General features: G+C 46.7%; 1 protein-coding gene across 2 annotated transcripts in view; it reads left to right on the forward strand.

Moving 5' to 3' along the window:
• Positions 1-1,336: 1,336 nt before the first annotated feature.
• SMC5 (structural maintenance of chromosomes 5) overlaps positions 1,337-24,004 on the forward strand; it is a 162,472-nt gene continuing 139,804 nt past the window's right edge. Inside the window, exons 1-7 of one of the 2 annotated variants that reach the window (XM_084602401.1) lie at positions 1,337-1,722; positions 3,767-3,961; positions 4,840-4,936; positions 6,128-6,304; positions 11,547-11,708; positions 17,222-17,383; positions 20,560-20,631. In XM_084602401.1, the coding sequence (XP_084458527.1) occupies positions 1,673-1,722; positions 3,767-3,961; positions 4,840-4,936; positions 6,128-6,304; positions 11,547-11,708; positions 17,222-17,383; positions 20,560-20,631 (915 nt within the window). In that variant the 5' untranslated portion in view covers positions 1,337-1,672. The remainder of the gene's footprint in view (positions 1,723-3,766; positions 3,962-4,839; positions 4,937-6,127; positions 6,305-11,546; positions 11,709-17,221; positions 17,384-20,559; positions 20,632-24,004) is intronic. The other variant, XM_084602402.1, reaches the window with a different exon arrangement.

The following is a 24,004-nucleotide window of genomic DNA, read 5'->3' on the forward strand; positions in this document are numbered from 1 at the left end:
CCCCAACTGTGCCTGACGAACGAGAAGGCGACAGTCGCAAGTGTGAACATCGGTAGTGGCGAGCTCCTCTCCTCTGGTCGCGCGACTGGTAGACGCGCGACCTCATCTAGTCGCAAGTGTGAATAGACCTTAAAAGAACCGCGACGAAAAATCGCGACTTTGGCCGATAATCCAACACGCAGAGAATTCACAGCGCTAGGCTACGCAGACGACCGACGCAGACGACGGTTCTAATTCAAAACGAGCGGAGTCGTAACGGTTGCAGCGGTTCTCGCGAGGACGAAGCAAGCCACGCAGTGCAGTCGGCGGCGCCGTTAGTGCGAGGGGAAAATTTAGGCGCAAGGGAGAAATCCTCCTCCCAGCTTTTTCTTTCCTCCTTTCGCCCCCGCTTGGGAGAATTAGACGGGACGGAAGTGCCCCTGACTTTCTGCGGCCTGGTCATATAGCGTTGGTGTTATTGCCTAACAAGTATCATGCTCACTTGTTATGTTTAGTGGATGTCGGCCTAACAAGTAAATATGCTTAATATGCACAATTCATGCTTAGGAACAATTATCCAACTAGCGAATAACAGCGCTCCCGCCCCGCGCCGACGTTCGTATCCGTGCGCCTCGACCCCTACGTCAGTGGCGCCCTAAGCGAGAGGAGCGGCAGCGCCGCGCAACTTTACCCGACGGCGCCGCTCTATTGTTCGCGCGGCGCCGTTGACAGGCACAGAGAGTATAAAGGCGGCTATGTTAGAACATAGCCCAGAAGGGAGCTCGCAGGGACGTCCTGCGGATTACCCTGTTATGATGTGGGATGTAGGGATTTAAACGGGACGTCCCTGGGAGTTGGTGTGTTGCCTGGGTAGCTGCGTTCGAATATATCAAAACGTCACAAAAACGTGCACAATCTGCTGGCTTTTGTTATTGCGCTATTCGTCATGTGGTCGAAAAGCAATCAAGACAAGAGTTGCAAACGAACTGATCGCGTTTCAGTGCAGTAGTGCAACGCACGTTAGCTGCCAAGGCATTCCGTCGCCGAAAGGTCTACAATTGTTGCGCTCAACGTCTCTGTCATTCGCTCTCGTCATTATCTGACTGCAAGAAACAGCGAAAATAGGTAGCATTTTCTTTCTTGTGCCTCGTGGCGCAACCAAACACATCACAGCTTGCATGAATATAGGTTATGCTCGAAAGCGCAGCAAGCGCAGCGCATCCAATGCAGACGGCCCATGCCTTTGCCTACACCACGAAAGTCACTGCTGTCGCCAGCGCCGCCACATCTCCACTGACGTCACGGAAGCATGATAGCTACTGCTACTACCCTGCTTCAAAGGAGACGCTTCTATACTCCATCCACTTAAGCCTTGCATCTGTCTTGTTAAGGCCCCTGGTGATTTTTTCGCTTGGCGCGCCAAAGTTCTCTCCGCGCAGTTTGACGGCTGGGACTGCTAAGTTTCTAGTAATATAAGCGTTAATAGTTTATAGAAGGACTAAATATACTTCAAGCTAGCACAACGTTACCACGTTCCTCGTTGCTTGTTCTGGTTGCTGCATGTCAGTTTGCTGGACGTGGCTGTTTTGGATGTAGAAGCCTGTTCGTACCGTTCGTACAACTTTTTAGGCCTTTGTGTGTGTGTGAGCAGGTCGTGGTGTGCGTGTCTGTGTTATTCGCTATTGAAGAAGCAATGCAGTACTCGAGAGGCGCGGTCATTCGACTTGCGTTGGAAGATTTCATGTAAGTACCTGTCTATAAGACATTGTATGCAATGTCCGCCTGCTCTGCTGCAGAGATTCAGTTACGTTCGGACATGTAAAATGTGCTGCTACGGTGCTGCATGACGTCTACCTATGCACACCACACCGAATCAGTTTACGCTAGGCGTTCCGCCTCTTCGATTCTCCGACGAAACGAGCAGCACGCGGGGTTGGAGTTGCGCATATCGCCGTGCCTGCACGATCTCATATGCTTAACGAGCAGGCACACCAAATACACCAGTGGTGATTGTTGGGAACGAGTATGCGTTCAAGTGACAAAGGACAAGCTACAGGACAGGGGCTCAGCTTGTTACTTCGATGACAGCTGCAACCCTGTTCTGTCAATTATATTCTTTCTATGTCTCCATCAATCAAGCAACCCACTAGCCCGTGAAAAATTCTTTGTTATATGCAGAGCGATGATCGTCGTTATATGCTGACTTGCACTCTTTCTTTGCCATCACAAAAAATGGTACCTAATGGTTATTATTTTTTTTTTCTATCAGTCTGGGGCTGCTTAAATCATTACTGCACTGTAGCTGCCCTCCTGAGGTTTTCTTCAGTGGTTGCTAATCTGTTGATCTGCTCACTGGAGGACATTTGTTGCTCCACTTGAATATGCTTTTCTTCCTTTACTGACAGCCCTAGTAGAATGGGACACTGGACAAAAAATGCAACACACGTATGCATGGTGTCTGTGAGAAGCACGAATGGTAAAGTCAGTGAAACGTGTAGTGTAGTTGGTGTGGGTTCATTCAGTAATATGTCAGCTAGTGTTCTTGGGCCTGCACACTCATTTTCTAATTAAATGCTTTTCATCACCACCATCCATGGGCTATGAGCACAGTGTGTGCTGGAAAGCACCAAGCTGTGAAAATAAGTAAAGTGCTACTTTGGCTTTCTCATAACCTACATGTAGCTACAGGGTGGCAAACTTTAATTACCCGCCGGGGTGGTGCAGTAGTTACAGCACTTGACTACTGCGCCCAAGGATGTGGGATCGAATCCCGGCCACAGCGGCCACTTTTCGATGGAGGTGAAAAGCAAGACGCTCGTGTGTGTGTGATGGCAGTGCATGTTAAGAGAACCGCAGGTGGTCGAAATTTCCGGAGTCCTCCACTTTGGCATCTCTCATAGCCTGAGTCGCTTTGGACCATTAAACCAAACAAACCAACCAGGAAACTTTAATAACTGAAGTACGTATGTGGCAGTCTGGTAAATGTTTTGTACCCGGTTGGGACGTCCAAGTTTTCTTAAGCACGCAGGAGTTACATGCGCATATATATGTTCCTTGTGAGAATTATGTGTGTGCTTGTGCTTGATGACTTTGCTTCGTCTCTTTAATGTCTCCAATGATTGAGAAAGAATGTTCTCTCCTGGTGCAGATATTGCATCCTACGGATACTAGGTAAAGTGTGTAGGTGGAGCTGGCTGTGAACAACATTGTGCAACATACCATACTCTCCTCAATATGTTTATGCCAATGCTTCATCCAAGTGCACTTGGTCTCGCTAAGCATCAAATTTTTGGAGCAGTTGCATTCCTTTCGTGGATAAGGCCCCTTCGTTTGAATCACATTTTTATTATATGAAGCGCCTATGCAGTCATTATTTGCATTCTTGCAGGCAAATGGATTTCTTGTCCATACACACAAAATGGAATGCAGCCGCTTGTCCTCTTTGGTCTAAAAGAACAATACAAGTGGAAAATGGCAGAAGCGTATCTCATTCAAACAGAAGCACTGAGGAGTGTTAGCCAGCCGCTGGAGCATCCTCGCCTACAATCGAAATGAAGATGCTCGAACGGAAATACTGTTTCTGTAGTTCAGGTGTACTTGCCATCGGTGTTATTGCTGCATGTTTTGGGACAGGTGGCTGAACTGGGCAATGGGCCCTCGACAGCTCCCTATGCACGAATGTGTAACTCCATAATCTCCGAGCTTGCTATTTCTGCCATAGAGGTTGTTTTACTGCTTTAGTGGCAGTTTCAAGGGTTGTGAAGTTCTAAGGTGGCGATGTGTGCAGGGCGTACCGGTACGTGGAGGTGCGGCCGGGCCCCAACCTGAATGTTGTAGTAGGCACCAATGGGACAGGCAAGTCATCTTTGGTGTGCGGCCTTTGCCTTGGTCTGTGCGGCACTCCGCAGCACCTGGCTCGTGCCGCCAGCATGGCCGCCTACATCCGGATGGGGGCTAGCAAGGCCCGCATCGAAATTGAGTTGTGAGTCTGGCTTTATTATGTCACGCATAGGCAGTAGGCATGTTTTTGTCCAAAAACGAATAATTTACGGCTGAGTGGTCTGGCTTCTTCCGTAAAGTGGGGACACGTGTTCCTGGGATCGTGTATGCTAAAGATGTGACCAAATAATCTATATTAAAATGATATTTTTTCCTGCAACACAAAGACTTTTTTCTTGACACTGTAGATGCTACTCCGTTGCATTCTGTTGATATAAGGCATCATCATAACTTTCAAGGCCCATAACTTTCAAGGGGCTGCTTATGATGGGTATGTGTGCCAGCAATCAATTCCTTGAGAATGCCTACTTGAATGAACAGTGTCCACTAACTAGCTTCGATTGTTCTAGGCCATGCTTGGTCATAGAAAGTCACATTTTGCGTGGGCATGGCACTCTGTAATCATGTTTATATGCACTTGAGATTACTTGGAATAATTCGACCTGCTGGTTTGCTTTGACTGAAGTTTTAGTCCTGCTAGTATCAAATGTGTTAAAAGAATTGCTCTTTTAGAACTTCGCAGTCGACTGGTATTGAATGTATATAAAAAGAAAAACGCTTTTAGAGCGTTGAAAATTTCAAACATTTGTTTGACTCTCTCTTGGGCAGATTTATTGTCAGCCAACTGTGCTATGACATCAAAGATTGTTTTCTTGAGGGAGTCTGTGGTGAGACAAGGGCCTGACAAATCAAGTAGTGTACAACTGCTCACTATTGCCGTGACTGGGGTAACGCAATTCATACCACTCGTAATTTACCTCATTGTGTCCACAACCTTGCTCCTCTCGTCAGGTCTGTGTTCCATGAAGTGGGCTGTTCTGGGAATTTAGAGTTGTCAGCTACCTTCTATATTGTTCACAGGTGCAATGATGATGGAGCAAACTACGTCATTGAAAGAACAATCTTCCCAAACAAATCTGCCTGGAAATTGAATGGTGTCGCGACGACGCAGAAATCGGTGAGTATTGTGCGCAGAAAGACGACCACATTGAAAGCATGACCCAGTGTCCCAAGAATTGCTGCGTGACAGTGGCACAGCAAAAGCAGCCCGACTACTGGATTGAAGGCAGTTAAACGTGTGCCTTGTTTCGATCGAAAAAGTGTGTAGTTTGAAGAAAGAAACTGAAATAACGGCAAGGAAGAACTAGAATAGCTGAAAAGGCTTGGGAGAAAGCCACCCACCTGTACAAATTACTATTTAAAAAAAAAATAAATGCTTTTAGGCCAACGGTGTGCTTCCATAACTGCATACTTTATGCGCAGGTTACTCTGTACTGCGGCTAGTCTTGTACAGTCTACAGTAAATAATGATTTGTTCTAGTTACAATTACCTTAACCGAAATATAAGGTATTACGTTAGCAAATTCCATATCAATTTACAGAGAAATAATTCATTCTTGTGGCTTTATTTTTCTTCCAACTATTATTCCTAAAACAAAAAATTGCTCAGCGGCAGCGAAAGTGTTCGGCTTGCTTGATATTCTGTTATACATTGTTAACTTCCAATATAAGTTTATCGCGAAGTTGTCACTAATTTCCCCATGCTTTCTGCAGAGTGTGTTGAACTTAGAAATACTATACTTTTAACAACATTTGTTTGTGTATGCTTTCTAAACAGCGCGAAAAAGATGGGACGTAAGAAACACACAGGCACAAACAAGGCACCTTGTTTGTGCCTATGTGTTTCTTACGTCCCATCTTTTTCGCACAGTTTTACTCGTTCAGTTAATATGAACCAACTAGCCCTTCAGAGTGTATTATTTCTAAACAGCGAAGGAAAGTAAATTTTAAAACTTCTCAGGCACTCAAATATAACAGTCAGTAATAGTTGTGCAGGTTATTGATTATCCAGTGGTCACCAATGCTGAACGAACTAAAAACCCTGTGGCTTTTTTAACGCATCCCGAGTGTAGAGCGGAGAGTCGGCAATTTCGCAATATGTTCCCGTACAGTTGACGGGGGTCCGTGAGCTTACACACTTGTATGTATTTCTCACGGTTGGGTGGATATTAGTGAAGCTCTTGTGTCATCTTGTGTAGTGGGAATGGTAAATGTTTACTCGAATGTTGCACGCCCTGCATATCTGGTGCATTTTGTTTCTTCTTTGCCTCTCCTTGTGCATTCCATAACTTGGCATGTGTGCGCACAGGTGGAGGCGAAAGTGGCCTCGCTCAACATCCAGGTGAGCAACCTGTGCCAGTTCTTGCCCCAGGACCGGGTGGCCGCCTTTGTTCGCATGAGCCAACAGGAGCTGCTTGAGAGCACCGAGCATGCAGTGGGCACCGTCCAACTGGTCCACATGCACCAGCGGCTCAGGGAGCTCCAGGTGAGCAGGCCGCGCATGCGTGAGGGCCTCCTTGGGGTGAGGCTCCGTGGTTCCTACTTCAGCTGTACCCTACGTACATTGATACGCACGTGTATATTGACGCATTTGAATTAAGGGCCCTGTTCTTCAGAAAACGTTGTCGATGAAAAAATCACGAGCATGCCATCTTTGGGAGGTTCTTGTTGGCTGGGATCAGGCACTGATTGGCCAGTGGGTTGTATCACATCATGAGAGCGCGTCATGGCAGAGACTGCTTGTCGCGTCACTTCGGGTATGGCCTAAACTCGGTGGAGTGATTGATGTGTCCTCCATCTGTCCAGGTTCTGTCATATTTTCTTTTTTATTATTTTTTTTATTTTGTCTCGGCTGTGCGCTCTTTCTTTTTTCCTCCCACTGGATGGACTTGCTGGATGGATAAAGCTCTTTACCAAGTACCAAGAGCTATTAGAGCCATGATGGGTGGACCTCTTACTCGGGCAGTTCATTGGCCTTCAGTGCACCTTCAGTCCTGTTCACCACCCGTCGCTGGTACTGTGGGCCATCGCTGCACAGAATTTCCTCCCAATTGCTCTCTAGAGAGGTTGGGGATTGGATCTACCTAGGGTGTGTCCTAGCATTCCTATTTTATGTGGTACATGCCTACGATACGGTCACAGTGCCTATACGGAGGGCTGTGTAGCGTGTGGTGCCACTGATGTAATTTTGTCGGTGTGGGGAGTGTGTTTGTTTTAATGCGCCAAAGCATATGTTCCTTGCCTTAGTATTTTGTGTCTTGACTGGTTGGTGCTTTCTATTTGTTTTTATTTATTTCTTTCTCTCTTCGTTGTAGCCTTTTTATTTTTTTTTGCTTCTTTGTGGTTCTATTCTCACAGTGCCATAGTGTGAATAGCATACTCGATTTTCCAACCATTTTGTTTGTCCTGGCCCATCCCTCTTATATATCTTACTGCAATGTTTTGTGTGTCAGTGTATCGTAAGTTCAATCTCTCTCCCCGCATATTCCTTGCTGTTTTCAGCATTCTGTTTAATTGTATAACTGCTGTTCGTTGCTCTTTCTATTTATTTTCCGCTTTTCTCTTTCAAGAGTCTTTCTTCAGCCCTGCATTTGCCAGGGGACCTTTTTGGGACTCGGAATTTCTTCTTATTTTGTCCTTACTTTCTTTCTTTTCCTTCAAGCTTTTTTCTTATTTTGAGCTTTTTCTCCTAATGTTTTTGCTGGTCTGGGCTCCCTCTTTTTATTTCTGTTTTTGTTTGTTTGAAAGAACAGAAAAAAAGGGAGATTTTGTGGGATTCCAACTTTCCAGGGCAATGAGGAATAAGAAACTACCATAAAACCTGCATATAATGTGAGCTGGTATAAAGTGGTCGCTGAGGGTAACAAACTGGATTTCAAGGGAAGGAAAGCGTAGCAGGGGGCGGCAGAAAGTTAGGTGGGCGGATGAGATTAAGTTTGCAGGGGTCAAGTGGATGCAGCTAGCACAGAACCGGGTTAAGTGGAGAAATATGGGAGAGGCCTTCGCCCTGCAGTGGGTATAATCAGGCTGATGATGATGATGATGGTATAAAATGAGGAAAAAAGTTCTTTTGTGTGTAATGCGAGGTAAAAACAAAAAGTTTACCAAAAGCATTTATTTGCACTGCATTTCGCAGCCAGCCCGTGAGGAAAATAAGTTCTGCACTCGCGCGTCCAATGTCGCCCTGCGTTCGGCATCAAATACAGCCAAGCACACCTACGTGTGCTGTTGTTGGTTTGCTCCCCCTCTCATGCCGGCACGCTTGATCGCAGCTCATGCACGCCCCGCGGTTGTAGAAGCCATATGATTTTGAGGTTGTTGTAGACAGGTACGCTATGTCCATCTCAGGCGCGGGACGGCAGCAGAGTTGCTGGCTAGTGCGCGCCATGTTCGCACCTGCTCGCGTCTAGCACCGCGCATGGGCACGTGGTGTATGCAATGCGTCCAGGAAGTGTTCTTGGATTCGGGGCTTTAGCGATGGCCATCATCCATTCTAACGAGAAACTGTTTGGTACGTCACACGTTCAGTATCGCACATTTCTTGACAGAACAACCAACAAGCTCCTTGGGAATGCTGCTCAACTGTCTGCGATTGTACTGTAGGGATCGGCCAGCATGGCTGGAGAGGCCCATCCATGGGAGACCGATGCAAAATACGAAGTGCTGTTTTCGCACTTCCACCATTGTGCGAAGTATACTTGGCCTGCTTCCGGTCACGTGTGCGTTGTGCTCACCATGATTGTTTGTTGTGAGGTCGGTGTCTGTTGTAATGGCGTCGAAATCAAAACCATCAAAACAGTCAACCAAAGCCACCGCTAAATAGCACCTTCTCTTGTTGGAAGCTTGATGCTGATAGCGCTAATGACGAGACTGGAGCTGCAAATTTAGGCTGAAAATAGTTTGGATTCACATATAATATGAGGTGTAACTTTGGCTCGGTAAAATCGATCTGAAAAAACACCTTGTATTATATGTGGGCTTTTGCAGTGCTCTTAGGCCTCGCAAGCATGTCCATGCAGCTTTATAGGGGCAGTTTAATAGGTGAAGTTTTATACATTGCGTGGCCTTTCATATATTAGGTAGCTTATGACAGCATGTTGATGGATATGCAGGAGATGACAGGAATGTAACTTAATAGGCTAGTGATTAAGCTACAGTTAAACATGGCTATAGTGAAATTGTAAAATCTCCACAATTCTTCTTTACACCCAAGTTTTCACTATATACAGTTTTTGCGTGAAGACTTGAAAGGACAGTGAGTATGAAAACCAGATTAAGAACTGATTTCAAGGGAAACCACCTTGAAAGTGTATACAGTAAATCAGAATTATTTGAGGTTATAGAAGCGGTGAAACAATCACAATCATTCTGCGAGCATGGCTCAGCTGCGGCGGCAGCCTTCTCCTTGACCGTGGCTCGCACGATGCGTTCACGAGGGAGCAGGGATAGGGGGATGGAGGAGGAATCGTTCTGGGGGAAGCGCGCACATTCTTGCCCCGGGCGAGCGAGGTGGTGCCTGTGTCTTCAAGCATCTTCTTGTTTGCACACCATCGTTGCCTCAGGACACCGATTTTGCCTCATGTTGCCATCGTGCTCCTCTGTTCCCGCTTCCGACGTGAAAGAACCCGCGAGCAATCGAATGGCAGCGATGGACGCACATTGCTCGCCCGTGTCTTTTTTTCTTTGTTCTTTTACTTTTCACTGCTTTTAAGCATGAACTATTGCAGTGCCACGTTCCAAAAGTGAAAGCAGCGGAGACTGCTATGTTAGCCATGTAGATGCACCGTTGGCGCTGAAACAGCATGGGTTGTATCGTCTATGGTCGCTTGTTGCCATCGTGGATGTTCCTCTTACTTCTGTTCGTGTTTTATCATCCTGGCACTTGCGGGGTGCTGCCAAATTGCCAGTAATTCAGCACTAGCTATGAGATGGTGCTGCGAGTCGTGACATGAAGGTTTGGGGCACTACTCGACACTTGTTGCAGGATGGCAGTAGACACAGAAGTGTGGAGTACGATTCATGGGGCAACTTTTGCTAATCTTTCCTCACCCGCATTATACATAGATGAAAACTTCTTTTTTCGTTTTTGCTATCCCGAAATGACACCTCGTATCATATGTGGTTCTATATTATACGTGGGTTTTTATGGTAATTGAAGCTGCTGGAGAGATTGCAATCTTTTTTATGCCCCATCTGACACGTGACGGCCATTGTTTGGTTGTCCAAATCTGAACAGTGCCGTCGAAATTGAGCAGTCTTAAAGGGAATACTAAGGGGTGGGTCATCATTCTATGTACTAATGTCTGATGCATTTTTTGACAGAAGGAAACACACTAGAAAAATAAATGGTGTCTATATTTTTTTTTTGGTAGTGCCCTCTTGAATGAGTTCTAGATTGACAAAGAACTCTCATGGTTTTTGAGCCACACTTGCACTAGACCATCCAGAGTGAACAGCATGTGTCTTGCATTTGTGTGACCCAGCCACCACTGTGACGGCGTTTCAGTGGAGGCAAAAGGCAAAGGTGGTTGTGTGGCATGTGTGTCGGGGTCCTTCCTGCAATTATGCACTGAACGTGGACACCATGGACAAAACCATGGCTGCTGTTGAAGACTCCCGCAGAAGTGAGAGCTCTGGTTGCACCCCTTGGAGATGGTAGCTGTTTTGAGGTTCATCTCGTGTCTGCGCAGGCTTTGTGGAGATGGTTTGGGGTTTGCTTCAGAGATAATTGCCCGCACCACCAGATACCTCATGACTGTGACAGCTAGCCAAGCATAGGCAATCAAGCCAGCGCTAAACTTGAGTGATGTATCAGTGTCCACAGTCTGAAACAGCTTTAAGGTGCCAATGGCACCACATCCGCTCAGTGGTTTGTCAGGTTGAGACCCCTTCTGAAGGTTTTTTGAAAATGGGTCCTTAAAGGGCCACTGTCCAGGGAAGGTCCTTTTAAGAAAAGGAGCCCAGTGTTTCGATCAGGTACCGGAGATAGTCTGTGCAAAATTCTACAGCGACACGTGCGCCGCAAAGCATCGAAAATACAATTCAAAGCTCCCTCATGCTCTCCTTTGAGAAGCCAGCTTCACCGCTTCCTGCGCTGGCCCGACGGGCCCCGATAATGACGTACATACCGGGAACGACGTCCATTGGTCCGTCTCGCTGACTGACGGGAGAAGGATGGGTGTCTACCGCTCGCAGCGCGCTTTTCCCTCGCCATGGCCAGACTGAATCCAGCGGCGCGCGCTCCCTCGATCGTTTTTTTTTTTTTCGCGCTCGCGGAGAGCCACGCCCCACCTCCTGCTAAACGCGGAGGAGGAAGGGGAATTTGTATTGCGGAGGCTAGACGACCTCGGGCAGGAGAGTGAAAAACCTTTGCGAGGGAACGGAAGGAGAGAGGCAGGATAGAATCGGGTGATTGCGGTGGCTGTAACTGCGTTATTAGTTATTCTTTTCAAAAACATTTTGCGGCCTTGCGTTCCAGGGGCGAAGTCTCACAGTCACCGGGGAAGAAAATATTTTCGATCGGAGGGTGGACAGTGGGCCTTTAAGCGTTGAGAATGACTTTAAACACTGCAGAAGATGCTACGTGTGATCATGATTCATGATAGTTCCACAGGGCTCTGGTAGTGTCTCTCGCGGTGTTCTTCAAAGGGATGGGGTCGCACAGTGCATGAGGCAAGAAATGAAAAGACAAGTGTGAGAAAGTGTGCGTGTCTTGTGTGTTGATGCAGCAAGGCGTGAGCGAGCAGGATGCCTCCCTGCGGGCACAGCAGTCGCAGCTCAACCAGGAGTGCCAGAAGGTGGAGCAGCTGGGGCCTGACATGCGTAGCCTGCAGGCCTACAAGGAGGTGCAGCTGCGCATCAAGCTTCTGCAACAGAAGCTGGCATGGCTGGTGAGTGTCGCACAGAGGCCTAACATCTCCCTCTGCATAGTATAGCAGCGTGCTGCGTGCACGCACTGCTCGAGTGTAAAGTTGATGCTCAGCAGTTGGAAGGGCTGTACAAGTGGTTGTGAAGTTGGTATTGAGCACATGTTTGGCGATTGAAAGGACATGATTGCAAAAACCACTCTCTCTCGAAAAAAAGGCGGTGCAGATTGAAGCTCCTTGTGAGCCATCACACATGTTATGCAGCTTATGGGCTGATCTACCTCTATACTACGGAACTTAAGTTGACTTTCGTTAACTCGATTATGATGAATCCCAAACTTAAAATAAACAAGAGATTTTAGTTGGTTTCTCGGGTTATGCGAATATTAAAATGTTTCGAATACAGTCGCCGATAGATTTTTCGGACGGGTAATTTTTCGGACCTGCCTGATTATTTGATCTCTGCCATGGCCCCACGGGCTCCATAAAGTCAATGTACAGTGGAACCTCAATGTAACGAATCTCAGTATAACGAAATTCGCAATCTAACAAATTTTTTTATTTTCCCGATCTCTGCCTCATTGAAAACCATGTATTCTTTTCCGCGATTTAACGAAGTAGTTCTATACCGCACTCTTGATTTAACGAAATCCTCGCGCATCGCATGCATCTACAAGCATCCACCTTGACAATCGGAGGAGAGCTAAGTCTTCAGCCCTGACACATCGCATTTTATATCTGCCCTTTTACACGCCAATTTTGCCAGTAGTCTCAAATTTGCAAGTGAAACAAAATCTGTCATGTGCATGCAAAACCCGCGGTGCTGTAGTTTTAGGACGCATTATGCCATGGCGCAACCGGCCAATCAGAATGAAAAAGCGCTAACCGAAAATACCAAATTTACTCGCGTAATGAACCCACTTTGTTTTGTTTTTTTTTCAAGAAAAATTCACGTGGGTTTGAGGAGAGGGTTCAATACGTAAGAAAAGTTGAGATTCTTTCTTACCTTTTTTTTTTTACGAGTCGTTCATCCCAGCCATCAGTCATTAAAGAAAGCATCCGGTCAGCCGCAATCATGGCGCCGGGTATTAGCATCGTTTCCTTCAAAAGGTGCTGTCACACGCCCCAATGATTTCTTGGTAGCAGACAGGGCCCACCCTATCTCTGCGTGATAAAACAGATAAAGCAAACGTACTGAAAACCAGACTAGCGCAACGGGACCAGCCGAGCAGGCCACCTCAAGCACTCCTCTCCAGGCCGCTGGCACTCTGCCTCGTATGCTCGCGTCTCCTCGCACTTGCCTCATGTTGGCTTATGACGACGGCATCTTCGTCCAGGGTAGCGCTACGTGGAACTATTAGTACACTAGGCATGTTATTGTCACAAAATTCTCTGATTGGTTGAGAGAGCTCATGTGGTCTTCGGCAATCATGTCACCACCCCACTGGGCAGTCGGTGCTCTGACAGATCACGTGACCTTGTGATCATCTGCCTCTCGCCCGACTGGAATTAATGGCCGAGTTGGCAGATGCTCTGGCTGGTAGCAGTTCACATTGCCAGGAAAAGCGTATGCTGTCGCGTGCCCCAAATTTCCTGGTTTTTTGATAGGTGTCATGCAGTCTCATGACACCGCACACCCCGCCAACCACTTAGTGCTCGTTAACCAGGTCATGTGATCTTGTGACATCTTCAACCTCTTGCCAAATCAGGGAATTTCGTCGCAGAGTTGGCAGATGATCTGGCAGTTGGCAGTTGCAATGGCAGTGTTCTACAAGGTTGTGGCTCCATCTACAAGGCTGAAACATCAGCCAAACAGCATTATTAAGTGGCTCTTATAAAGTAACATTTCACTGTTAAGGTTCATTAAATGTGCCCCCAAGTTTTTACTGGCTGAATCTCAAAGTTACTCCCAATCATAGTTCTTGTACTTCGTAATTATTTAGCTGCACGTTAATAATTGCTTTTTATGAGTGTTCTTTTTTCTATTCTGCTTGCTGATGAATGTAACTGCTTAATATCTCCATAACGAAGTGTCCTAGTGAGGAAGCATTGGTAAAATTTACATCAGCGCATTAAACTGAACAAGGCTGAACAGTTGCATTAAGTTTGGCCTCAAAATAAGAAAAGCTAGCCTTAAGGGGGGATGCGGGGCTAAAGGGTGTCAACTTTTGAGCTGTTGCACCGATTTCGATAAAATTTTCTGAAATGACTTATCTTATTTGTATTATTTGTAGTTCATTGTGCAGGATAACGACCACTGCGGGCTCTTTAGGACATTATTTATATAGATCTTAATACAGTGGAATACCACTTTAATGAACGTCGTCACTTAAACGAAGTATTCAGTTGTACGAACTTTATTAAATTCTCTCGTTGAAGCTCTACTGAACGCTATGCAGACGCCGTTCACTTTAACGAATTTCAGTATTCCTCATTTCAGTTCTACGAACATTTTGCGCGGCGTCATCCTGTGTCACCCAAGTCATACTGAGCACTTCAACAAGCACTAACCATATTTTTTGTTGAATATTGGTACGATGAAAAACTTGTTTTATTACCGCGTGATGCTAACTGGCCGTTATTGAGCTTTAGATGGAACTGGTTATTTAAAGAAGCTTGTAGCCAGCGGAATCCATAGCTAGGTTTGCACGCGTGATTGGCTCCACATTCCTAGCCAGTTGTAGCCAGCCATAGCCAGAGCTTCAGCCATACTAAGCCTTTTAGCACCAAAAATGGCGTACGTATGCATGCTGGTTAACTTTGATATGCGTGAGATCTGCGGAAGCAATGATCTGTTCGAAGGAAAAATGAAGGCCTTTGCTGCTCACCAGACATTTGGGCCGGACAAGGGTCACGAGAACATGTACACAGTGACTGAGTTTAACACTAGTGCAGTCCTAAGTTCAAAAGTACTGCGAAAGCTCATTGCATTCTTCGCTTGCAAATGAGCTCAGGGACAAATTGAAATTGAGTTGAGATATGATTTGAACATCGGATGTTTCTTGAAGCTAATGGAAACAAGTTTCCACGTGCTCATTTCAGTTAAGTGAACTTTCACTTTAACAAACTTCTTCCTAAGGTCCCTTGAAGATTGTTCAATTGAAGTTTCACTCTACTTTAAAAACGAAATTTATTTTTTTTTGTTGCCGCTACATGTCATATATTTGATACTTATTTTTATCTTAGAGAATACCTAGGAATCCGAAAAGTTCCTTATCTTCCCAACAAAATTTTAGTCAACCACCTTGAAAGTAGCTTTTGGCAAAATTATTTGGAAATGATATTTTCCAAACAGTTGTGCTCTTGCGAAAAAGTGCGAAGTGAGAAAAAATGAGTTCAAAGGTTTCAGAACATGCTATTCAAATTTACAGCCTAAATTAATAAATCAAAGTGTCCTGGTGCAAACGTTCGGCCGCCTTTCTCAACATGACACTGCTTGGTGGCAATTGCTTCGAGTTTCTTACTTTTTTTTTTTTTTTTTTTCAGCTTTAGAGCTGTCCTGCGCCCTTGTCTGCGCATGGTAAATGCTTTCCTTGGTTGCTTGCTGGGCGTGTCCCTTTGTCTAGGTTACATATTCTATCTCTAGCTTGTCGATCACTTTGGTTAGCTAGACTCCCAGTGGTGCGAAAATAACGGTCGAAGGTTATGTGCTTCATTTTAGTCAATTCAAGTTTCTATTTCGGTTTACCAGCCAGTCTTCTGTTGCCACGGCTAACAGTTTGCCTTTCCTTTCTGTTTCTCTTTTTGGCTGTCTGCTGTACTCTCGATAGCGGGTCCTTTTTGGCTAGAAAATGCGAAAACGAAGCATTCTAATTTGAGGAAACACACCGCGTTCAGTTTTTCCCTGCAGTGTGGCTGTATCTTGAAATTAGCATTCATAGGCGTTTCAGTGGTGAGTGCAGCTTATCTTGCAAAAAAAAATGTTAATTTTTCTGCTATGTACGTGGCAACTAAACTCGGTAAATGTTTCTTCAAAATATGTGCACAGTTCAGAATAACAAAAATTTACAAGCACATTTTTTGATGAAAATTGTGATTTTTGCCCCACATCTCTCTTGAAAGGGGCCCTGAAATGCTAGTTGCGGTAAAATTCTAATGCAAGAAATCCATAGAGGCGGTCCTTATGAGTATTCGAGTCAGATTTGAAAGCTACGGGGAGCCGATAATTTGCAAATAATTTTTAAAAAGTGCTCCTGACAACTGTTCGCAACCATCAGCAGCAACACATCTCTACGCGCAAATCTCCACACTGACGTCAGTGAGGCTGCTGAGCATGCCCGCTTATGAGACGCTCCCAAGTTACGCGGGTGGTGCGGCGTGTGGAGGGAGGTGCGGTTGCAGCTTGTTTTCTTTTCTTTTTCTTGCGTGCTGGTGTGGGTTGAATTGAAGGAGGACAGCAGGCGTATCATTTTCTATGCCCATATGATCGGTGCTAATAAAGGTAGCTTAAATATTTTTGCGCTGTAGAGAGGATTGATGGGATATCTATTGCTCATGCACATTTTATAATTTTAATAAATAGATTTTCATGGGCCCATTAAGGTTGCCATCCCCTTATAATGCCTCTCTTCTGTGCACAGGAATAGCATTAAGTTCGCAAGGCACCAGCAGTCTTTTTTTCTCTTGAGCTTTAAAGCTTATACATAACAGTAGGTGTGTTTGAACGCTGAACAGTAACTCTCGAATCGAATATTGAATAGTTTGAATATTGAACTTTGTTCAGCAAAACCAAACATATGCAGCACGTTACTACAGAACAATAGCGAAGTTGGATGGGTTGCACTGGATTCTGGGCCTCACCCCTTGCATCAAGCTAGTGCTGGCATGGGGAGAGACAGTAGTGGGGAACTTCTTGAACTCTACAGGTGGCAGCATATGCATTTATCATCATCGTCACTAACATTATTTTCTTTTATTTAGTTTGCTACAATTTTCCCATTGTTGTGGCGGGCTTTTGTGCAATCCTGTTGTGTAATATTTCTATGGTCCCTGTCCTTCATGACCGATGCTACCCAGCATTGTTCCAGCCACGTGATGGGTGGGATTTTTGGGGCAATTTGTGACTCAGTTGCATCACGACAGTGCTGTGAGGATTGGGTCATTAACAGTATATTTCCATTTGTGCCGAGGCTTTAGAACCGAAATGTGCGTCCATCAACGAAGGACCAATCACTACACTGGAAAACAGAGATTAGAGGAAGGAATGTCGGGTATCTCGTCTTCTTTGCACTGGCGTCGAGCCTGTCGCAAAACAGCATATCGAATAATCGGTCATCTGAACTCTAGGTATTCGATTAGCAAATTAAATAGTTCGAGAACTTGTTATTTGATTCATAGTCTGTTATTTGAGTGTTCGCAGGCCCCTAATAGAAGGGCATTGTAAGTGAGTGGCTTTGTTTGGTTTTTTCTAGCTGCCGGTTGTTGAATGTTAGCAAAGTGTGTCATGGGAAGGAGCTGTCCTTTCTAAAGGTGGGCCAACAATGAGCGATGAGCTCAACTGTCTGCATTGCACATTTTTGGCTCGCATTGTTGTGCAGGAGTACGAAGAGGCCCGGCGTGCCTTCCTGGAGGAAAAGAAGAAGCTGCAGGAGGCCGAGGGCGCAGTGCAGAAGCAGGACTATGAGGTGGCACAACTCAAGCGCTGTGTGGATGCGGCCAGCCGCGACATGGCCCAGCTCAGTGCCACCGACAAGCAGCTGGTGAGACCAAAATCACGCCCTAACCGTACATTCTTTTCAGGGTGTCGCTAGTATGTAACAGACCTGAGGCTAACAACGTAAGCTCTCGATGGTGTCGGTTTTGGTTCACAGTGGACAACCAGACAGCCTCAGATGAAAAATACAGCAGATAAAACTGCATTGCCGCACTTAAAGGGCGGAATAAACAACGGACAAGGCATCAATTCTCACTGATTTTACTCATGACTCTTCTGGGATTTAGAAAACAAGAGGAGGGGAGGGAAGAGAAAGGCAGCACACACTCAGAACAAGAGCCCAAATGTCTCCGTCGTGTGCCTTTACTTTTCAGTGTGCTAATAGTTCCTTTGTCATTTCAAATGGTGTGGTCACTCACTGTGGATACCAAAGGCTGCCTAACCCACCCATCATTGCTGTCTTTTCATGCATGCATGAGAAGTGCATGCCTAAAAGTGTGGGTGTCCGAGAATAATGCAGTCGCATTCAGGACTGAACCCTTTCGAATGACAGTTTGACCCCTTTTAATCCAGAAATTGAAGTGAAGCGAATGCTTATTAGATAGAGGTTACCTTTTTGTGACCTTAACCAAACAGTATTGTCACGTGCTTCTTTTCATGCAGTAAAAGACTCAATCTAGTGCTTCACAGGGTCTCTCCACTTTTACGCTGTTCACAACCAACTTTTTGAACTCTGTATACAGTTGAATCCCGCCACAACGAATACCGCCACAACGAAATTTCCGCGACAACGAATAATTTTTTATTCCCCGCGAGTATCCTATAAGAATTAATGGCCTAAATTTCTCTGCACAACGAACCATTTTTGCAGAGCGTTTCCGCTTCAACGAAATTTTCGCGTTCAAAATCGAAACCGAAACTAGTTTTATTGGCGAGAAGTCCAAGTCAAATCCAAAGCCACATTAAGCATGAAATCACGTGATTGCAGTTCCGCCATTTTGGCTTTGTGTCGTGGTCGCGTTGTTCACTCGCTGCCTTTCTCTTCGACAACGACGAGTTTTCATCCGCAGGACACGATGGCAACGCAAGTGAAAAAACGCAAAACTCTTTTCCTTGAGCAAAAAGCTCAAATAATCGCCCAAGCAGAAAGCGGAAGGAAGAAAGCGGCAATTGCTGAAGACTTCGGAATTCCTGCAAGTTCGCTGTCAACGATTCTAGGCAATAAGGACAGCATGAGAATGGCACTTGCTTCAGGCACATCCTCGAAGCACAAAAAGGTGACGCGGTCCCTCCATGAAGAGTTGGACAAAGCAGTGCATGCATGGTTTGTGGAAGCACGAGCCAGCAACGTCCCCCTGTCCGGAAGCATCGTCCAGCAGAAAGCCTTGAACTATGCATGCCTACTTGGCATTGATGATTTTAAAGCCAGCATTGGCTGGCTAAACCGTTTCAAGGCCCGCCATAACATCGTTGGAAAAGTGTTGTGCGGCGAGTCAATGTCAGCAGACGTGGACGGAGCAGCTGCTTGGAAGGCGAGTAACATGGCCGGAATTTTAAGCAACTTCGCGCCTGCAGACATTTACAACGCCGACGAGACCGGGCTATTCTACGAGATGTTGCCGGCTAGGACGCTCGACTTCAAGGGGCAGCGCTGTCACGGCGGCAAACACAGCAAAAAAACGCATCACAGTGCTGCTTTGCACAAACATGGATGGCTCGGACAAGCGTCCGCCGTTAGTCATAGGCAAAAGTGCCAAGCCGCGCTGTTTTAAGGGAACTCGTAGCCTACCTGTGCAGTACAAGGCGAACAACAAGTCATGGATGACCCGCGCTATTTTCACCGAGTGGATGATGGCATTCGACCGCGACATGAAGCGGCAGGGCCGTAAAGTTTGCTTGCTTTTGGACAATTGTTCAGCGCATCACTCCGACGAAGTCAAGCTCACTAACACGGAGCTGAGGTTTTTCCCTCCCAATTGCACGTCTGTCTTACAGCCTCTCGATCAGGGCGTGATTCTTAGCCTGAAGCGCGCTTACCGCGGGAGGTTAATTCAGCGGCTGCTTTTTAACACTGAAACCGGCCGAGACACGAAGGTGGACTTGTACGTGGCACTGCAGATTATGTCTGCTGCTTGGAGCACACTGGGGCGCTCAGTAATTGTGAACTGCTTCAGGCACGCCGGATTTGCCGAAGGTCGACCCGTACACTCTGCTGGCCTAACACCAGGCGTTACAGACGACGACGAAGAGGCGTCACCGGCTCCGGGGATCGCGGCCGCCTGGAAAACGCTGGGAGAAATAGGAACCGTGCCGCCTAATCTCGAGCTCGACGAATACATCGGCGCTGACGCTTGTGTTGTTGTTCACGAAGATGTGAGTGATGAGCAGATCATAAAAGCTGCCCGGAATGATAAGGACTCTTCCGATGAAGAAGACGACGACGTACAGGAAGCGCCGGCTGCGGCAACCGCCGTACAGGTGATGGACGCTTTTGATGTCATCAGGAATTTCGTTGCTGTCCGAGACGACGATGTTGCAATGGGTTTGCTGACCGAGTGCGAAAATCGCGTGACGGCGTTGCTCGCCGTGAAGCGTAAGCAAACCAAGCTTACAGATTTTTGGCATTAAACGCCTTTGCTGCTGCTTGGGCAATTCTTTCTGCGTTTCACGTCAAATTTTTGCGATAACGAAGTTCCGCGAGAACGAATTTTTTTTCGTGCACCGTGAATTTCGTTATAGCGGGATTCAACTGTATGTCTAGAAGCTTGAGTTTTTGCATTAAATAGACGTGTGAAAACCGCAGACACAGCAGGCTAATTTTTGATTACCATGGAGGCTATCTTGTTGAATTCAAATGCATTGGCTTGGTTGAGCTTAGCATCTTTTTGTACATTGTTGGCACTTAAACAGGCACAGTATTGAGAAGTTATACAGATAACTGTCCAGCAGAAATGTGAGGAGAGGAAAGAAGCAAGAGATGAAACGCTTTTCAGAAGATTGTGGGGACATTAAGCGATTGTTTTTATTTGCCACTTCTAGATGGCACCATTATTTGCAAGCGTCCGAAAAGGGGCTATTAAAGGATGTCAGTTTTAAAAGGTGGTGTTTCCCAACTGATGTGATCTAGGAGCTCTTTTCACTTTTTTCTTCCTGCCCATGCCTCATTGTGTGAGGAGGAGAGCTCGGGCTCCTCTGGAGATTGACCGCTGTTCCTCTGTGCAGGGGGAAGCTGCAGCTGCCCAGATGCGGAAGCTGGAGGCATCCTCGAAGAGGCTGGTTGAACTCGAAGAGCAGGTGGGTGCTCAGCTGCATTTTCTCATTACAGTCAGACATTCCTGCAACAGCGGTTCATGTTCTGTCGTCGAGAAAGTTTTGTACAGCTGTGCTGAATTTCGGGCTACAAAACTAAGGTGCCTCGCGTTACTAGCTTACTGCTTCAAAATAAAACTTTGCGACGCCTTCTTTTCCTGCCATTCGTAGATGTGGACACTTCTATGGGTGTGGCGTGAGGTATAACTTTGAGGAGTTTGCTACGGGGATGATTCATTATGTCCAAGTATAAATGCAACATGAAGCTAAACAGTGACAAAAAAGTTAGTGGGATCCCTTCAAGACAAACTTGTTTAATACCCCCGTCACATGGCCACATTTAAGGCCTTGGGAATAACGGTTCTTTGCTCCAAAGACAGTTGATGCACGGCTACCCGGGGAAGCCTCAAGACTTTTCCAAGAAAGGTCCTTAGCGAGGAAAGCAGCCATCAGCGGCCTTCGAGCTACTTAAAGGAGTAGCAGCCCAAACAGCGGCAGCGACCGAGCGAGCTCAGAAAACAAAAATGTTGATTGAAATATAATTTTGAATACTATATATAAATTTTGCATCACACAAACGGGTTCTTCAAGGTAATGCATGGCTTCAATGCTAAAGATGTCATAATGCAGTTATAATTTTAGTGCAGCCACGTAGAGTGCAATGGCAGCATGCAAAGCCGCGTGTGTTCCGGCCGCTCCACGCCTCTGCGCCGCGGGCAGCAGGCAACGCGCCCGGCAAGGAGAAAGAGTTGACTGCAGCGCCGCTAGTTCTCGCGACGGCCACCGGGGACACACTCCACTGCTGGGCGGTATGAGGAGCTGTGAAACTGAGTTTATTCTTGTTACGTTGGTGCTTGGGGGTGAGGAGTCTGCTGCCACAAAATCATTGGAAAGCATGATAGCTGCAAATGCCGTTTGAAGCAAATAATGCTAAAAACCATTGTCATGATTGCAGCTGACCTGATGCTTTCGTTGATTCATAGATGCAAGGATGGACGACTCTCACAAAAAAAAAAGAACATATCTGCCACTTAAGTTGTCAGCCACTATAGCTTACGCTACGCCCCGCGCTCAGCACGGCAACAAGGATGGACGACTCTCGCAAAAAAAAGAAAGCAAAAAACAAAATACAAATTTGTTGCTTCTTAACGTCCGCAGCCACCATCGCTGCCATAGCGACGGTCCACAGCCGTCGCCGAACTGTTCTTGCTCATTCCTTACGCGCGTGGCGAACAGTTGAGGGTGATGCGATCGTTTTTGGCGAATGCCCACTTTCCAATGTGTGGTATGGAGCTCGATACAGTAAAACCTCATTAAAACGTACCCGCTTTAACAGTAGTTTCGTTTTAAAAGTAGTAAAGTCAAGTCCTCGACTCGACGCCTATTCAATATAATGCATTTCGCATCCGCATAAACCGTACCAGCGTATTGCGGACGTATCAGTTAGCACGTACCATTTTCACTTTTCATCGTGCAGTTCACGGTGGTAGTACCGCCACACAAAATACTGTTGGACTAGCGTGGTGACAAACCTCCATAAATGTGACTGATGCGATAGCAAGCTACAAGCCAATGACAGATCGGAGCCAAGTTTACCAAATGCAGCTGTGATGATGATGATGATGATACAACTAGCGCCATCTTGCTGCGAGCGCGCCAGTCCAAGCCGTTAACTAGCTGTGGCCTTCGAGCGCCGTGCCGCCGGAGCCGATCACGAAGTCATCCATATACTCCGTCCTCCCCGTAGCAGGCCCTATTTTGGACCAGTCCGAGCGACCACCCCTTCTTGCTCCTTGCCCCCTTACACGCCTAGGCCTTAGTTCACTTTCTTTTGCACGTGTGACGAGGTGACTTCGAGCGGTGTGCGTCGCAAGTTCTCCATTCGTCTGCATCATGCCGAAGCTTGGACAGAAACATTGGGTGCTTAGTATAAATGACAAGGTGGAAATTGTCCGTGCCATCGAGAGAGGGGCAAAAAAATCTGGGCTGGCACGTGAGAGAGACTTGCCGCTAACTACTGTGTGTGGCATTCGGAATGCCAGAGAAAAGCTACTCGGCAGTGCTGCCGCGACTGCAATGAGATGTCGAGTATGAGGATCAACATTTCCGGATGTGGAGGAGGTGCTGGTGCGATGGCTAAAAACAGCTCGGTCGAAAAACCTACCGGTTAGCGAACCTCTTCTTGTTGAGAAACCCCGCCGGGGTGGCGCAGTGGTTACGGCGCTCGACTAGTGTTCCCAAGGGCGCGGGATCGAATCCTGGCCTCGGCGGCCGCTTTTCGATGGAGGCGAAAAGCAAGGTGCCCGTGTGCTGTGCGATGTCAGTGCACGTTAAAGAACTCCAGGTGGTCGAAATTTCCGGAGTCTTCCACTACGGCGTCTCTCGTAGCCTGAGTTGCTTTGGGACGTTAAACCCAATAAACCGAACCAAACCAAATCTTGTTAAGAAAGCCCTGGTTTTGGCCTCACAGCTCAACCATGACAACTTCGTGTGCAGCAATGGCTGGCTAGCCAGATTCAAAGCAAGGCATGGAATAAGCACAAAGACCGTAGCTGGAGAAGGTGCCGCGGCTGACACTGAAGGTGCAGAAGATTGGAGGAATGGCCAGCTTGGACAAATTTTGGAAGACTAAGCGCCTGACGACATATTTAACCTCTATGAGTCCGCGCTTTTCTTCAAGCTGCTGCCGAATAGAATGCTTGCGTTCAAGTGAGAATCGTGCACCGGCTGCAAGCATGCCAAGGACCACATTTCAGTTGCATTCGCATGCAATATGTCTGGAAGCGAGAGTCATTGGCAAGTCAGCCAAGTCAAGGTGCTTTAAAGGTGCTCCACTGCCATCAGGAGTCCTGTATAGGAATAACATCAAGGCATGGATGACTGGGAAGCTTTTTGAAGAGTATGTTCGCTTCTTTGACCGACGTTTGAGGCGAAAGGAAGAAATGCTGTTGTTATCCTTGACAACACATTGGCGCACATTGCGGTGGATGGCCTCAAGGTGCTGAGACTGGTGTTTTTGCCACCAAGCACCACAGCGATTGCCCAGCCCTTGGTTCAGGGCATCATTATGGCTGTCAAGCAGCTCTACAGGAAGAACCTACTGCGCAGGATGCTGCTTGCACTGGAATGCGGAAAGGCGTACGCCATTGACCTGCTGGGTGTGATTCACCTGCTGGAAAACTCATGGCGGCAGGTCGAGTCTGCTACCGTGCAGAACTGTTTTAAGCACGCAAGTTTTCTCGAAGTGTGCGCGTGTGACGCAGACGACGCAAGCGCTATCACCGGCGTCCCGGACCAAACATGTGAGAACCTGCTGACCGAAGTACTTGAGAGGGAAGGTTCTTCAGAAGGCATTACC

The sequence above is a fragment of the Amblyomma maculatum genome, chromosome 4 (assembly GCF_055883805.1).
Source record: "Amblyomma maculatum isolate TAMU_Amacu chromosome 4, ASM5588380v1, whole genome shotgun sequence".
Lineage (NCBI taxonomy): Eukaryota > Metazoa > Arthropoda > Arachnida > Ixodida > Ixodidae > Amblyomma > Amblyomma maculatum.